Source organism: Palaemon carinicauda, chromosome 23, assembly GCF_036898095.1.
Source record: "Palaemon carinicauda isolate YSFRI2023 chromosome 23, ASM3689809v2, whole genome shotgun sequence".
NCBI lineage: Eukaryota > Metazoa > Arthropoda > Malacostraca > Decapoda > Palaemonidae > Palaemon > Palaemon carinicauda.
In genome coordinates this window covers 93,531,560-93,549,117 of record NC_090747.1, presented here as the reverse complement: position 1 = coordinate 93,549,117, position 17,558 = coordinate 93,531,560, and the positions used below count along the sequence as shown (strand labels likewise).

Here is a 17,558-nt window from a genome sequence, read left to right as displayed (position 1 = left end):
CACGGACTTCTCCCTGCTTTGATGTTCATCTCCTAGCAAGGAGGGACCTACTCTCTGACATGGTGCGAGTTCGCAAGTGACCTCCTCTCCTGTTCAACAGATCTAGACTTTTCACTAGTTACAAGTTTCTTCCAAGGCAACTTGAATGTCTTAGCAGTTTGTCTCAGTAGGAAGGGACAATAATTCCAACATATTGGACCCTCCACAAAGATGTATGCAAGAGACTTTGGGTCACCTGGGGCCAGCCAACCATAGAGCTCTTCGCAACCTCGATGTCCAAGAGGCTCTCAATACTTTGCTCACCTATCCCGGACCCAGCAGTGGTTCTTTTAGATGCCTTTCTACTAGATTAGTCTCATCTAGATCTATATGCATTCCCTCCGTTCTAGATTGTCAACAAGGTACTGCAGAAGTTCGCCTCTCACGATGGGACAAAGTTGACACTAGTTGCTTCCCTCTGGCCCGCGAGAGAATAACTTACCGAGGTACTTCGATGGCTAGTAGACGTTCCCAGAACTCTTCCCCTAAGGGTGGACCTGCTACGTCAGCCACGCGTAAGAAGGTACTCCAAGGCCTCCACGCTCTTCGTCTCACTGCCTTCAGAGTATCGAAAGACTCTCGAGAACTAGAGGTTTTTCGAAGGAGGCAACCAGAGCGATTGTTAGAGCAAGGAGAACATCCACCCTTAGAGTCTACCAATCGAAGTGGGAAATCTTCCGAAACTGGTGCAAGTCAGTATCCGTATCCTCGACCAGTACCTCTGTAACTCAAATAGCTGACTTCCTCTTTTATCTGAGGAAAGAACGATCTCTTTCAGCTCCCACTATCAAGGGTTACAGAAGCATGTTGGCATCAGTCTTCCGTCACAGAGGCTTAGATCTTTCCAACAATAAAGATCTACAGGACCTCCTTAAGTCTTTTGAGACCACGAAGGAGCGTCGTTTGGTTACACCTGGTTGGAATTTAGACGTGGTTCTAAGATTCCTTATGTTAGACAGGTTCGAACCACTTCAATCAGCCTCCCTGAAAGATCTCACCTTTAAGACTCTTTTCCTGATATGCTTAACCACAGCTAAAAGAGTCAGTGAGATTCATGCCTTCAGCAAGAACATCGGATTTTCATCCGAAACGGCTACATGTTCTACATCTTGGTTTTCTAGCCAAACACGAGCTGCCTTCTCGGCCTTGACCAATATCGTTCGATATTCCAAACTTATCGTATGGTTGGAAATGAACTAGAAAGAGTATTATGTCCTGTAAGAGCTCTTAAGTTCTATTTTAAAACCTTTACGAGGCCCGTCTGAAGCTTTTTGGTGTTCAGTTAAGAATTCATCTTTGCCTATGTCAGAGAATTCTTTATCCTATTATTTTCAGACTGTTAATACGAGAAGCTCATTCCCTTCTGAATGAGGAAGACCAAGCTTGGCTGAAGGTAAGGACACACGAAGTTAGAGCTGTCACAACTTCCGTGACCTTTAAACAAAATAGATCTCTGCAAAATATATTCGACGCAACCTTTTGGAAAAGCTAATCAGTGTTCGCGTCTTTTATCTTTAGAATGTCCAGTCTCTTTACGAGAACTGCTACACTCTGGGACCATTCGTAGCAACGAGTGCAGTAGTGGTGGGGGCTCCACCACTACAATTCCCTAATTCCAGAACCTTTTTAATCTTTCTCTTGAAATATTTTTGGGTTGTCCGGAAGGCTAAGAAGCCTTTCGCATCCTACTTGATTTGGCGGGTGGTCAAAATCATTTCTTGAGAAGCGCCTAGATTAGAGGTTTTGATGAGGACCTTTAGTATGGGTTGCAACCCTTCATACTTCAGCTCCTAGGAGTCGCTCAGCATCCTATGAGGATCGCGAGGCTCAGTAAGGAAGACGTACTTAAAAAGGCAGAGTAATTGTTCAAGTCGTCTTCCTTACCAGGTACTTATTTATTTTATGCTTGTTATTTTGAATAACTGCTAAAATGAAATACGGGATACTTAGCTTCTAATGTTAACATGTATGCTGGTCTCCACCCACCACCCTGGGTGTGAATCAGCTACATGATCATCGGGTAAGATTAATATTGAAAAATGTTATTTTCCTTAGTAAAATAAATTTTTGAATGTACTTACCTGATGATCATGAATTTAAGGACCCTCCCTTCCTCCCCATAGAGAACCAGTGGACCGAGGAGAAAATTGAGTTCTTGTTGACAAGAAGTACTTGAGTACCTGCTCACAGATGCCGCTGTTGTGTACACCCCCACCTGTATAGCGATCGCTGGCGTATCCCGACCTTAGATTTCTGTCGGGCAACAGAGTTGACAGCTACATGATCATCGGGTAAGTACATTCAAAAATTTATTTTACTAAGGAAAATAACATTTTAAAATTTTATGTTTTTCCATTGCTTGTATGATTTTTATTTTGGTATTTCTGCAGATGTTAGACAGTGGTGCAGATTATCTTCATTTAGATGTTATGGATGGACATTTTGTACCAAATTTAACCTTTGGACATCCTTTGGTCAAGTGTCTGCGACCTAAGGTTCCGGAGGCTTTTTTCGACATGCATATGATGGTGGCAAATCCAGAAAAGGTACTTCTGATTTTTTAATAATTATGATTCTAATATTTTCAATATTAAACTTACCCGATAATCATGTAGCTGTCAACTCCGTTGCCCGACAGAATTCTACGGGAGGGATACGCCAGCTATCACTATACTAGAAGGGGGTGTACTCACAAGCGCCACCTGTGGCCAGGTACTACAGTACTTGTTGTTGACGCCACCTCACTTTTTCCTCTGTCGTGCTTCCGGCAAGACGTTCTTGGATACGCTTATGATTTTGGAGTATTGTTCACGGTTTGGTGAAGTATTTCTCTAAAATTTGCAGCTATTCGCTATACTGGAAACTTCTATATTAGCTTAGTTAGCTTTTGGAATTAAATTGATTAATTATGGTGACGAAGAGAGTATGAACTCTCTTTCACCTTTTAATGGCCGACCCTTCCCTTAGACGGAAGTGTTGGTGTCTAAGAGAGTATAGACTCTCTTTCTTAATTTTGCTTAACAAAAGTTATAGATTTATTTTATATCCCTCCGCCTTTTATAGGCCTCTTCGATTAACTTCCTTTTATTATAAAATTATTAAAATTAATTTTTATATTTGTTTATATTCGACCTTTCCTAATAGTAGGCGGTCTTTTCTTGTACCGAAGTTAATTAACATTGAGCCCGTCATTTCGGTTTTACCTGTTAACATATTATGCTATTTTTATGTTTTTGAAAGAATTTCTTTGATAGTCTCGTACTGTTTTCAAAGTTGAACTAACGTTTTGTTTTGTCTCTGCAGTTGTTGACGTTTCAGAACGTTCAACTTGCGCTCTATCGTTACGATAGAGAGAGAATTTTCACGGTGTCACGTTGCAGTAAGAGTAACCGTGTCTAGCGTTTTGTTCATTCTTTCTTAACTTAATGGTTTTAATTCTACAAAGGAACTTTTCATTTTGGGAATATTTTCCTTTAACAATAATATGTTTTAACGATATATATGATTGGGCTCTTCTCTCAGGTTCTAAGTAGAGAGAGAGAGAGAGAGAGAGATAGAGACGGAGGGAGAAAGAGGAGGATAAACGTTTCGTTCAAGCGAGTAACGTTGTTATCGTTTTTACTCTTCTCCCTAGTCTCTTTAGGGGAAGAAGGTAAATGTTTCTAGAGTTTTTTCTTGTTCTCAAGCTTTATGCGGTGAGAGAATTTAAACGTAGTTTATTTGATCTAGTGTTTAGTCTCTTTCCAGCCACTGAATTATTTATCTTTCATTAGATTTTTCTGTTACATTGTAATTCTGTTTTCGCAATTACTAACTTTTGAGAAAGGATAGAATTGCGTGTTTCAGGTACAAACCACTTAAAGTTTCGAGTTCAGTGAAATAAGTGCAAACAGAAAATCAAAAGTGATAAGTGATTAGCGCAAAGTGTCAGTGTTGTGCGTGAGGGTACTTCTGTGCGTGTCAGTCGTCCTCCCAGTCCGGGACCTCTTGCAAGCTCCCAAGCCCAGGGGAGAAGCAATGTCGAAGGGCAAAAGGGTTCGGCAGGCCTTGATCGGCGCACAGAAGTATCCTCTGTGGTTGCGGGCGTGTCTTCCAGAGACCGTCACTCCCACCTGCAGACGATTGAGCCCGTCTTTTACTCGTCCGCTGATCAATTGTCAGGGAAGAAACGCTGGACTCAGGTCTCTAGACCACTCTAACGCAGAGTCCAGTCCGCGAGTGCTCAACCGGGCTGCAGTCATTGGCTCAGCTCTGACTCGCCGCAGTCATCTGTCGACTGCACTCCGCCCAAGAGGAGTAAGGTTCTGCCGCAACAGATCTCTGCTGTTAAGGCTTTGCCTCAGCAGACCTTAGTGTCTGCCGACCCCAAGTTGGCTCTACTGCATTCCATGCAGTCACAACTTTCAGTATTGATGCGTGAGTGTCGGGCTGAGAAGGTTGCGCCTCCGCCTCCGCCTGCACTCGCTCCGCCTGCGCTCGCTCCGCCTGACCGCAGTACCGCCTGCCAGGCGTACGATGTTGAGCCACGTTCTGAGTTTACTGTTCCCAGTGGTGTACAGCTCCCTCCGCCTTCCTTAAGGCAACCTCAGCAATGGGATCAGGAGGCTTATACCTCTCTTCCTCCGCTTCCACTTGCTGCTCCACCATTGATGCAACACTCGGTTGAGGTACAACAACCTCTCCCATCCATGAGTCAGTCTCCTCAGCTCTCGCTGCAGCGAGCTCAACCCTCCTCTAGGCAAGCTCCACAACACCTTAGCCTTGCGCCTCAGGAGCCTCAACTCGCGAGACATTTACTACGTTCTGCGCAGCCTCTACCTCATCGCTCTCCGCTTGCTACTCCGCTTCCGCCAACCACTCAGCAAGCGCAACCCTTGAGTTCAGTCACTCATGCTATGAGTCAGCCACCTCAACGCATGCATCTGCCACTTTCTCCTCAACTTGAGAAATTAAAAATGACAATAATAACACCTCATTACTTTCATAACTTGCATTTGTAATCATATACATGTATGCCTACACAAACATTATGATAATGGAGGTTATTTGTCTTACTTATATAAAAATATATATGTATTCCTTGCAATATATTTTTTTAACAATATCGCAAAATATGGCAAAAATATCTTCAAAACAAAAATGAATCATGAGTTATGAATGTAAGGTAAATATTATGTTGATATTAAAACCCCATGCAAGCATGCATGAAGCACTCTAGCACTGGTCATGGTATTTCTGAGAAATGTTAAACGCCATGCAACACGCTCTGCTTACCTTACAGCATGCTCTACATACAGCATGCTCTGCATACAGCATGCTCTGCATACAGCATGCTCTGCATACAGCATGCTCTGCATACAACATGCTCTGCATACAGCATACTCTGCATTCAGCATGCTCTGCATACAACATGCTCTACATACAGCATGCTCTGCATACAGCATGCTCTGCATACAACATGCTCTGCATACAGCATGCTCTGCATTCAGCATGCTCTGCATACAACATGCTCTGCATACAGCATGCTCTGCATTCAGCATGCTCTGCATACAACATGCTCTACATACAGCATGCTCTGCATACAGCATGCTCTGCATACAACATGCTCTGCATACCTTACCGCATGCTTCTCAGTCATACATCTTTGGTTGTTGCCAACTCACTAGACTGTCAAGCAGTTTCATAACGTTGCCTTCTAGTCTGCTGCTTTTGCACCATTGAAACCCTCACTGAGAGAACTTAACTTTTCTCGGATATGGTCCCTGTAGATGAGAAAGTGCTTTTCTCCCTCCTTCTGATATTCCCTTGAGGACTCTGTCATTTGGAGAGGAGCCTTTAGCTGCGTAGCCTCCTATGGACTTTTATTTAAGCATAACATGCTTCCAGGGAAGGTAATGGTTCCACTTCAGTCACTAACCCCGTCTGTTACCACACCTGCTCCCATAGACCTTGAGCTGTGTTGCAAGACATGCAGTCCAAGCTTAGTCCTTGTTAAAGGATTTTTTGTTTACGGAGTCAGTGTGTCACTGGGAAGACGTTCAACAACCAGCAGAAGTGACTTGTTGTGACGCAGTGCGGCAACCTCAGCAACCCGATAAGGAGTTGTCTGTACGACCCAGACAGTCTAGACAGCTTCGGGTTGTCACTGTACTTCCTCGCTTCCCCATGGTTGACAGTTCACAGACTGTGCAGCAGTACCATGATCTTGTGTCCGGCTCCGTCAGACGACTGGCTTTTAAGAGCTCCCACAAGTCGTCGCTGTCTGGAGATTCTCAGATGGACTATGGATCTGACCAAGGAACTGGGCCTCCTGGTCAATTTTGAGGAGTCTCAACTCATCCCATCCCAGACCATTGTCTCCCTGGGTATGGATCTTCAGAGTCGAGCTTTTCAGGCTTTTCCGTCGGCCCCAAGGATCTTCCAAGCCCTAGAATGCATCCAGAGCATGCTGAGAAGGAACCGATGCTCAGTCAGGTAGTGGATGAGTCTAACAGGGACACTTTCATCGCTGGCCCTGTTCATCGTGTTAGGGAGAATCCACCTCCCCCCCTTCAGTATCATCTAGCTGCTCACTGGATAAAGGACATGACGCTAGAGACGGTCTCAGTTCCTGTTTCCGAAGAGAGGAGGTCTTCTCTCGCGTGGTGTAAGAACAGCTTTCTTCTCAAGGAAGTCTACCTTTGGCTGTTCAGAAACCCGACCGCCGTCTCCTCTCGGACACATCAGACACGGGCTGGGGTGCGACTTTGGACGGACAGGAATGATCGAGAACATGGAATCAGGAGCAAAGGACACTTCACATCAATTGCAGGAGTTGTTGGCGGTTCTTCTGGCCTTGATAAACTTCAAGTCCCTCCAGCTTAACAAAGTGGTGGAGGTGGACTCTGACAACACCACAGCCCTGGCTTACATCTTCAAGCAGGGAGGGACTCTTTCGTGAAGTTGTTCTAGATCGCAAGGGACCTCCTCATCTGGTCTAAAGATCGAAAGCTCACGCTGGTAACGAGGTTCATTCAGGGCGGTATGAATGTCATGGCAGATCACCTCAGCCGGAAGGGTCAGGTCATCCCCACAGAGTGGACCCTTCTCAAGAATGTTTGCAGCAGACTTTGGGCCCTGTGGGGTCAGCCAACCATAGATCTGTTCGCTACCTCGATAACCTAGAGACTCCTGTTGTATTGTTCTCCGATTCCAGACCCAGCAGCAGTTCACGTGGATGCTTTTCTGCTGGATTGGTTCCATCTCGACCTGTATGCATTCCCGCCGTTCAAGATTGTCAACAGGGTACTTCAGAAGTTCTCCTCTCGCAAAAGGACACGGCTGACGTTGGTTGGCGCCGCTCTGGCCCGCGAGAGAATGGTTCTTAGAGGTACTGCAATGGCTGGTCGACATTCCCAGGACTCTTCCTCTAGGAGTGAATCTTCTACGTCTACCTCACGTAAAGAAGGTACACCCAATCCCCCACGCTCTTCGTCTGACTGCCTTCAGACTTTCGAAAGACTCTCAAGAGCTAGGGGCTTTTCGAAGGAGGCAGCCAGAGCGATTGCCAAAGCAAGGAGAACATCCACTTTCAGAATCTATCAGTCTCAAGGGGAAGTCTTCCGTAGCTGGTACAAGACCAATGCAGTTTCCTCAACCAGTACCACTGTAACCCAGATTGCTGACTTCCTGTTATATCTAAGGAAAGTAAGATCCCTTTCAGCTCCTACGATCAAGGGTTACAGAAGTATGTTGGCAGCGGTTTTCCGCCACAGAGGCTTGGATCTTTCCACCAACAAAGATCTACAGGACCTCCCTAGGTCTTTTGAGACCTCAAAGGAACGTCGGTTGTCCACTCCAGGCTGGAATCTAGACGTGGTCCTAAGGTTCCTTATGTCATCAAGATTTGAACCTCTCCAATCAGCCTCTTTTTAGGACCTCACATTAAAAACTCTTTTCCTCGTGTGCTTGACAACAGCTAAAAGAGTAAGTGAGATCCACGCCTTCAGCAGGATCATTGTTTTCACATCTGAAACGGCTACATGTTCCTTGCAGCTCGGTTTTTGCTAAACGAGCTTCCTTCACGTCCTTGGCCTAAGTCGTTCGAGATCCCAAGCCTGTCCAACTTGGTGGGGAATGAACTGGAGAGAGTACTTTGCCCAGTTAGAGCTCTTAGGTACTATCCAAAAAGGTCTTAACCTTTACGAGGACAATCAGAAGCCTTATAGTGTGTTATCAAGAAACCTTCTTTTCCAAGTTCTAAGAACTCAGTTTCTTACTATTCAGGCTTCTGATTAGAGAAACACATTCTCATCTGAAGGAAGAAGACCTTGCTTTGCTGAAGGTAAGGACACATGAAGTGGGAGCTGTGGCTACTTCAGTGGCCTTCAAACAGAGCCATTCTCTGCAGAGTGTTATGGATGCAACCTATTGGAGAAGCAAGTCAGTGTTCGCATCATTCTATCTCAAAGATGTCCAGTCTCTTTACGAGTACTGCTACACCCTGGGACCATTCGTAGCAACGAATGCAGTAGTAGGCGAGGGCTCAGCCACTACATTCCCATAATCCCATAACCTTTTAACCTTTCTCTTGAATACTTTTTATGGGTTGTACGGTCGGCTAAGAAGCCTTCCACATCCTTGTTGATTTGGCGGGTGGTCAATTCTTTCTTGAGAAGCGCCGAGGTTAAAGGTTGTGATGAGGTCCTTTAGTATGGGTTGCAGCCCTGTATACTTTAGCACCTTTGAGTTGATTCAGCCTTCCAAGAGGAACGCTGCGCTCAGTAAGGAAGACGATCTTATTAAAGGCAGAGTAACGGTTCAAGTCGACTTCCTTACCAGGTACTTATTATTTCATTGTTATTGTGGATAACTGATTATATGAAATACGGGATACTTAGCTATCCTTTAGTCTTGTACACTGGTTTTTCACCCACCCCCCTGGGTGTGAATCAGCTACATGATTATCGGGTAAGTTTAATATTGAAAAATGTTATTTTCATTAGTAAAATAAATTTTTGAATATACTTACCCGATAATCATGATTTAATTGACCCACCCTTCCTCCCCATAGAGAACCAGTGGACCGAGGAAAAAGTGAGGTGGCGTCAACAACAAGTACTGTAGTACCTGGCCACAGGTGGCGCTTGTGAGTACACCCCCTTCTAGTATAGTGATAGCTGGCGTATCCCTCCCGTAGAATTCTGTCGGGCAACGGAGTTGACAGCTACATGATTATCGGGTAAGTATATTCAAAAATTTATTTTACTAATGAAAATAACATTTTTTATTTAAATTTTCTATGAGTTTAAAAAACTAAATAACGCAAACTTTTTAGTACAGGTATATTAAGAAGAAAATCTCAAAATTTTCATGAAATGTTTTCAAGTGTAAATATAGTTTTTTGATACAGTTTGTTCCTACACAAATACAAGCCACGGTCCTTTAACTCTTTTACCCCCAAAGGACGTACTGGTACGTTTCACAAAACACATCCCTTTACCCCCATGGACGTACCGGTACGTCCTTGCAAAAAACTGCTATTTACAACTTTTTTTCATATCTTTGATAATTTTTTTTTGAGAAACTTCAGGCATTTTCCAAGAGAATGAGACCTACCTGACCTCTCTATGACGAAAATTAAGGCTGTTAGAGCAATTTAAAAAATATATACTGCAAAATGTGCTTAAAAAAAATAACCCCTGGGGGTTAAGGGTTGGAAAATTCCAAATAGCGTGGAGGTAAAAGGGTTAAAATTAGTATGATATTAAAGTACTCAGGTTTGTATAGCTAGAAAGAAATATGAATTACTTTTAATAGTTTGTTATTTTCATTCCAGTGGGTGGAGCCAATGTCTGATGCTGGGGCTAATCAGTATACTTTCCACATAGAGGCGACAAATGATGCAAAGGCTTTGATCCGCCAAATCAAAGAGACTGGTATGAAGGTGGGTAAGACTTGTTTCGTTCTTCAGAAATGTGTAGAATTAAAGAGAACTTTTTTGTGTGTGTCCTTTGGGAACAAATGTAAGTTTAACTTCTTTACAATAATTCTTGGGAGCAGAATTTTAAAAGTGATTTGTACCATAGAATAAATAGACTGCAGGGGTTAACCCAACGACACTGCATGTGTTAGTTCAGAAAAAACTGTTAGGTAGTTTTCGGTTGAGGAATATTAGTCCCACTGTGAGTTTCATTTAGTTATACAGTATATTTTAAGGGGGATGGTATGAGATGATGTTTTTAGGAGTAAGGAAACCAGTTAGCCATCTTGAGAGTTTTCATGTGCATGTAGGTTAGACTTCTTTCTTGGGATTTTTTTAATTACCAGTATCATGGAGTGAGCTGTAGGAGATGTAACATATCAACCACTTGCTTGTATGGTGACATGTCTGTGCAACACTAATGAAATAAATGGCAAGAGCAATTATGAGCTTATTATGGGTTCATCTATGTATAAATACTTTAACCTTTAAATCCTCAAGATAAGAACATTTGACTTATGAACTTCTAACGATTAGAAGCTGTGTCTGCAATGAATAAAAGATTTTATAATTTCATTTAAAGTACAGTATCATGTTAAACAAATAGCTGTAGGAATTCTTGATACATTAGTCTTCAAAAAACCGGCTGACTGAAAATAATGAAGAACAGTGGGTGGAAAATTATGAGCTGAACTGAGAACTTTCAGAAGAACTTGTTCATTGAATGCATCTCATTTGTATGTAGAGGATTTATTGTATTCATGTGAATTGTTGGTTAAATTTACCCTGTTCATTGTGGCCTTTGCAAGTGGTAATGGTTCCAGGGTAGTGAAGTACAGTACTATTTTTCTAATGTGTAAGTTTTTCAATATTAATCTTACCCGATGATCATGTAGCTGTCAACTCCGTTGCCCGACAGAAATCTAAGGTCGGGATACGCCAGCGATCGCTATACAGGTGGGGGTGTACACAACAGCGCCATCTGTGAGCAGGTACTCAAGTACTTCTTGTCAACAAGAACTCAATTTTTCCTCTGTCGTGCCACCGGCAAGACCTATTTGGATACGCTGTTGATTCTGGAGTTGTTTCTCACGATTTTGGTGATGTATTCGCTCTAGATTTTAGCCTTCGCTATTCAGGAAGCTTTATCATTAGCTTAGCAAGCTTTTGGAATTAATTTGGATTAATTGTTAACGAACTTTGCTAGTTTTTGGAATCACCCTTGACCATTTCTACAATTCAAGATGTCTGACCATTCTCAAGTCCCTAAGTACAGGCAGTGTAGTGTTAGGGCTTGCACTAGGCGTCTTCCGAAGGCCTCCATAGATCCTCACACCGTTTGTTCCAATTGTAGGGGTAAATCCTGTCAATTGGAAGATCGGTGTGAGGATTGCGCTGGGCTTTCGGAATTTGATTTTAACGAATTCCTCAAAAATGCACGTAAGCTAGAGAAGGATAGGATCAGGAGGAGTTCTTCTCGCTCTGTTGATTTTTCCTCTCCCCATGCCCCTCAACCTTTTCCTTCCCCTGTAGTGGTGACTCCCGACCCTGCTACTAGTGCTCAGCCATCCATGGCGGATATGATGCGTGCCATTCAGGCTCTTGGTGACAGAGTGGAGTCATTGGCTAATGACCGTAATCAGCTTTTGGCAGATGTCAAAGAGCTGAAAGCGAAAAGTGCAGTGGGAAGTGTTAGTGCAAGTGAGGTGAAAAGTGTCAGTGTCAGTGTTGCGCATGAGGGTACATCTGTTCGTGCCAGTCGTCCTCCCAGTCCGGGACCTCTTGCAAGCTCCCAAGCCCAGGGGAGAAGCAATGTCGAAGGACCAAAGGGTTCGGCAGGCCTTGATCAGCGTACGGATGTACCCTCAGTGGTTGCGGATGTTTCTCTTAGAGATCGTCCCATCCACATACAGACGAATGAGCCCTATCATCCCTCGTCCGTGGAAGAAGTTTCAAGGAGGAAACGATGGACCAAGGTCTCACGACCTCTTAAGCGTAAGGTCCCTGCCGAGCGAGTCCAACGGCCCAGGTGTAGCCACTGGGTCAGTTCGGACTCGCCGCAGTCTTCCGAAGACTGCACACCTCCCAAGAGAGGTAGAGTGGTTCCACAACAGGCTACTTCTCCGTCTGTTGCTGCTCCAACCACGGTAGACCCTAAGTGGTCCATGTTGCAGACTATGCAGTCTCAGCTTGCTGCGTTCATGCAAGAGTATCATGCTGAGAAGGTTGACACTGCCCCTGTTAGCCTACAACCTGCCGCGGTTGTGCGCTCAGCAGATACTGCGGCTGCCTGCTCCCACACTCCACCTGTGAGAGCTCCACCACCGATGCGCAGTCCTCCCTGCCTGACGCATGTTCTTGCTGCACCATCCGTTGACATGCGTGAGCTACCGCATCAGCAGTGGGAAGGTGCTGTAGAGCTGCCGGGTTCTGACTCTTTGCGGCATGCTCCGCAACCCATGCGGCATGCTCCGCAACCCATGCGGCATGCTCCGCATCCCATACGGCATGCTCCGCAACCCACGGCAGTCCCTCCCACGCACCAGCACTCTGCTTTTGTTGTTGCCAGCTCGCAGACTGACCAGCAGCGGCATGATGTTGGATCCGCAGCAGCTACGCATGCACCCGTGCTGCCGGATTCAGCCGTTCAGCTTTCTGCTCCGCCTTTGCCACTTCCTACTCAGCTTTCGGATGATGGAATTTCGGATGACGAACATGCACATTTGGATGAACCGCACTCAGACTTAGAAGAGCCCAAGTCTACGCCTCCCTCCTTAGACTTTCGTAAAGTCCTTGCCTTGTTCAGGGACTTGTATCCAGAACAGTTTGTGTCTGCAACCCCTCGCTCTCCTCCCTCCGAGTTTGCTCTGGGCATGCAGTCTGCTGCTCCTGCCTTCACCAAGCTTGTCCTCGCACGCTCATCCAAGAGAGCTTTGAGGGTTTTGGGAGAGTGGTTGCAGTCCAAGAAGCAACTGGGAAAGACTGCTTTCATCTTTCCGCCTACCAAGCTTGCTTCCAAGTCTAGCGTCTGGTATGCCACGGGAGAGCAACCCGGCTTGGGGGTTCCTGCCTCTGCCCAGGGCGACTTTTCAAGTCTGGTTGACTCTCCCCGCAGGCTGGCTATGAGACGATCGAAGATTTGCTGGTCCTTTTCTGACATGGATCATCTGTTGAAGGGAGTCTTTCGTGCTTTTGAGATCTTCAACTTCCTCGATTGGTGTTTGGGAGCGTTAAGCAGAAAGACTTCCCCTTCGGATAAGGACTCTGCCATGCTGATCATGTCTTGCATGGACAAAGCCATTCGGGATGGGTCTGGTGAGCTTGCGGCTTCGTACACGTCGGGAGTGCTTAAGAAGAGAGAACATCTTTGCTCCTTCTTGTCGTCTGGTATCACTCCTTGCCAGAAGTCGGAGTTGTCTTTTGCTCCTCTCTCCAAGTGTCTGTTTCCGGAGGAGCTGATCAAGGGGATGGCTGCCTCTCTGATCCAGAAGGATACCCATGATCTGATGGCTTCTTCCGCACGTAAGACTAAAGCTTTACCTTCCGTGCCTAGACCTTTCCGTCCTGCAGCAGTAGACACACCAGCTACTAGGTTCATCCCGCCCTTTCGTGGCAGAACCTCCAGCAGAGGAGGTACCCGTGCCGACAGTCACCGTGGCAAATCCAAGAAGGGTTCCAAGTCCGCAAAAGGCAGGATCTGACTGCCTTCCTCTCCAGACAGCAGTGGGAGCCAGGCTCAAGTTCTTCTGGCGAGCTTGGGAGAGCAGAGGTGCAGACGCTCAGTCTGTGAAGTGGCTAAAGGAGGGGTACAGGATTCCGTTCTGCCGCAATCCCCCTCTAGCTACATCTCCCATCAACCTCTCTCCCAACTACAAGGAGAAGGACAAGAGGCTAGCGTTGCAACAAGAGGTGTCGCTCTTGCTACAAAAGGGAGCGGTAGTCATAGTCCGGGACCATCAATCCCCGGGCTTCTACAACCGTCTCTTCCTGGTAGCGAAGAAGACAGGAGGTTGGAGACCGGTGCTGGACGTCAGTGCTCTCAATGCTTTTGTCACCAAGCAGACGTTCACGATGGAGACGACGAAGTCGGTCCTAGCAGCGGTCAGGAAGGAGGACTGGATGGTCTCGTTAGACCTGAAAGACGCGTACTTTCACGTCCCCATCCATCCAGACTCCCAACCTTTCCTAAGGTTCGTCTTTGGAAAGGTCGTGTACCAATTCCAAGCCCTGTGCTTTGGCCTAAGCACGGCACCTCTTGTGTTTACCAGACTGATGAGGAATATTGCCAAATTCCTTCACTTGGCAGACATCAGAGCCTCCCTCTATTTGGACGACTGGCTTTTAAGAGCTCCGTCAAGTCGTCGCTGTCTGGAGAATCTCAGATGGACTTTGGATCTGACCAAGGAATTGGGCCTCCTGGTCAATATAGAGAAGTCCCAACTCGTCCCTTCCCAGACCATTGTCTATCTAGGTATGGAGATTCAGAGTCGAGCTTTTCGGGCTTTTCCGTCGGCCCCAAGGATCTACCAAGCCCTAGAATGCATCCAGAGCATGCTGAGAAGGAACCGATGTTCAGTCAGGCAGTGGATGAGTCTAACAGGGACACTTTCATCGCTGGCCCAGTTCATCGAGTTAGGGAGACTCCACCTCCGCCCCCTTCAGTATCATCTAGCTGCTCACTGGAGAAAGGACATGACGCTAGAGGCGGTCTCAGTGCCTGTTTCCGAAGAGATGAGGTCTACACTGACGTGGTGGAAGAACAGCATTCTTCTCAAGGAAGGTCTACCATTGGCTGTTCAGACCCCCGACCACCGTCTCTTCTCGGACGCATCGGACACGGGCTGGGGTGCGACACTGGACGGACAGGAATGCTCGGGCACGTGGAATCAGGAGCAAAGGACACTTCACATCAATTGCAAGGAGCTTTTGGCAGTTCATCTGGCCTTGATAAACTTCAAGTCCCTCCAGCTAAGCAAGGTGGTGGAGGTGAACTCCGACAACACCACAGCCTTGGCTTACATCTCCAAGCAAGGAGGGACTCATTCGAGGAAGTTGTTCGAGATCGCAAGGGACCTCCTCATTTGGTCAAGAGATCGAAAGCTTTCGCTGGTAACGAGGTTCATTCAGGGCGACATGAATGTCATGGCAGATCGCCTCAGCCGGAAGGGTCAGGTCATCCCCACAGAGTGGACCCTTCACAAGAATGTTTGCAGCAGACTATGGGCCCTGTGGGGTCAGCCCACCATAGATCTATTCGCTACCTCGATGACCAAGAGGCTCCCGATGTATTGTTCTCCGATTCCAGACCCAGCAGCAGTTCACGTGGATGCCTTTCTGCTGGATTGGTCCCATCTAGACCTGTATGCGTTCCCTCCGTTCAAGATTGTCAACAGGGTACTTCAGAAGTTCGCTTCCCACGAAGGGACACGGTTGACGTTGGTTGCTCCCCTCTGGCCTGCGAGAGAATGGTTCACCGAGGTACTGCAATGGCTAGTGGACGTTCCCAGGACTCTTCCTCTAAGAGTGGACCTTCTGCGTCAGCCGCACGTAAAGAAGGTACACCCAAGCCTCCACGCTCTTCGTCTGACTGCCTTCAGACTATCGAAAGACTCTCAAGAGCTAGAGGCTTTTCGAAGGAGGCAGCCAGAGCGATTGCCAGAGCAAGGAGGACATCCACTCTCAGAGTCTATCAGTCAAAATGGGAAGTCTTCCGAAGCTGGTGCAAGGCGAATGCAGTTTCCTCAACCAGTACCTCTGTAACACAGATTGCTGACTTTCTGTTACATCTCAGGAATGTAAGATCCCTCTCAGCTCCTACGATCAAGGGTTACAGGAGTATGTTGGCAGCGGTCTTCCGCCACAGAGGCTTGGATCTTTCCACCAACAAAGATCTACAGGACCTTCTTAGGTCTTTTGAGACCTCAAAGGAACATCGGTTGTCCACTCCAGGCTGGAACCTAGACGTGGTTTTAAGGTTCCTGATGTCATCAAGATTCGAACCGCTTCAATCAGCCTCTTTTAAGGATATCACATTAAAGACTCTTTTCCTCGTTTGCTTAGCTACAGCTAAAAGAGTCAGTGAGATCCACGCCTTCAGCAGGAACATAGGTTTTACATCTGAAACGGCTACATGTTCCTTGCAGCTCGGTTTTTTGGCTAAAAACGAGCTTCCTTCCCGTCCTTGGCCCAAGTCGTTCGAGATCCCAAGCCTGTCCAACTTGGTGGGGAACGAACTAGAGAGAGTACTTTGCCCAGTAAGAGCTCTTAAGTACTATTTAAGACGGACAAAGCCATTACGAGGACTTTCAGAAGCTTTATGGTGTTCTATCAAGAAGCCTGCTCTACCGATGTCTAAGAACGCAGTTTCTTACTACATCAGGCTTCTGATTAGAGAGGCTCATTCTCATCTGAAGGAAGAAGACCTTGCTTTGCTGAAGGTAAGGACGCATGAAGTAAGAGCTGTCGCTACTTCAGTGGCCTTCAAACAGAACCGTTCTCTGCAGAGTGTTATGGATGCAACCTATTGGAGAAGCAAGTCAGTGTTCGCATCATTCTATCTCAAAGATGTCCAGTCTCTTTACGAGAACTGCTACACCCTGGGACCATTCGTAGCAGCGAGTGCAGTAGTAGGTGAGGGCTCAGCCACTACATTCCCATAATCCCATAACCTTTTTTAATCTTTCTCTTGAAATTCTTTTATTGTTGTTTTTGGGTTGTACGGAAGGCTAAGAAGTCTTCCGCATCCTGGTTGATTTGGCGGGTGGTCAAATTCTTTCTTGAGAAGCGCCTAGATTAGAGGTTGTGATGAGGTCCTTTAGTATGGGTTGCAGCCCTTCATACTTCGGCACCTAGGAGTCGTTCAGCATCCTAAGAGGACCGCTAGGCTCAGTAAGGAAGACGTACTTAAAAAAGGCAGAGTAATGGTTCAAGTCGACTTCCTTACCAGGTACTTATTTATTTTATGTTTGTTATTTTGAATAACTGATAAAATGAAATACGGGATACTTAGCTTCTAATGTTAACATGTATGCTGGTCTCCACCCACCACCCTGGGTGTGAATCAGCTACATGATCATCGGGTAAGATTAATATTGAAAAATGTTATTTTCATTAGTAAAATAAATTTTTGAATATACTTACCCGATGATCATGAATTTAAGGACCCGCCCTTCCTCCCCATAGAGAACCAGTGGACCGAGGAGAAAATTGAGTTCTTGTTGACAAGAAGTACTTGAGTACCTGCTCACAGATGGCGCTGTTGTGTACACCCCCACCTGTATAGCGATCGCTGGCGTATCCCGACCTTAGATTTCTGTCGGGCAACGGAGTTGACAGCTACATGATCATCGGGTAAGTATATTCAAAAATTTATTTTACTAATGAAAATAACATTTTTCTGATGGAGATCAAATTACTAGACAGTACAATGTTTAAAAGAATAGGAGATGGAGTTGGTGAGAAATAATTGTTTGAAGAGTTCAGCATGAGCATCTCTATCTATGATGTTAAGAGGCAAATTAAAACAGAGTAAATTTATGGCTTTCCTTTCAAGTACTGT

The 17,558-nt window shown here is 45.8% G+C and overlaps 1 protein-coding gene across 2 annotated transcripts in view; it reads left to right on the top strand.

Annotated features, from left to right (window-relative positions):
* The window catches only part of Rpe (Ribulose-5-phosphate-3-epimerase), a 60,825-nt gene that overhangs the window by 22,475 nt on the left and 20,792 nt on the right, over positions 1-17,558 (top strand). For both annotated transcript variants that reach the window (XR_011039595.1, XM_068347222.1), the window contains exons 2-3: positions 2,430-2,585; positions 9,857-9,964. Coding sequence is in view for 1 of the 2 variants with exons in the window: in XM_068347222.1 (XP_068203323.1) it covers positions 2,430-2,585; positions 9,857-9,964 (264 nt within the window). In the remaining variant the exon portion in view is untranslated. The remainder of the gene's footprint in view (positions 1-2,429; positions 2,586-9,856; positions 9,965-17,558) is intronic.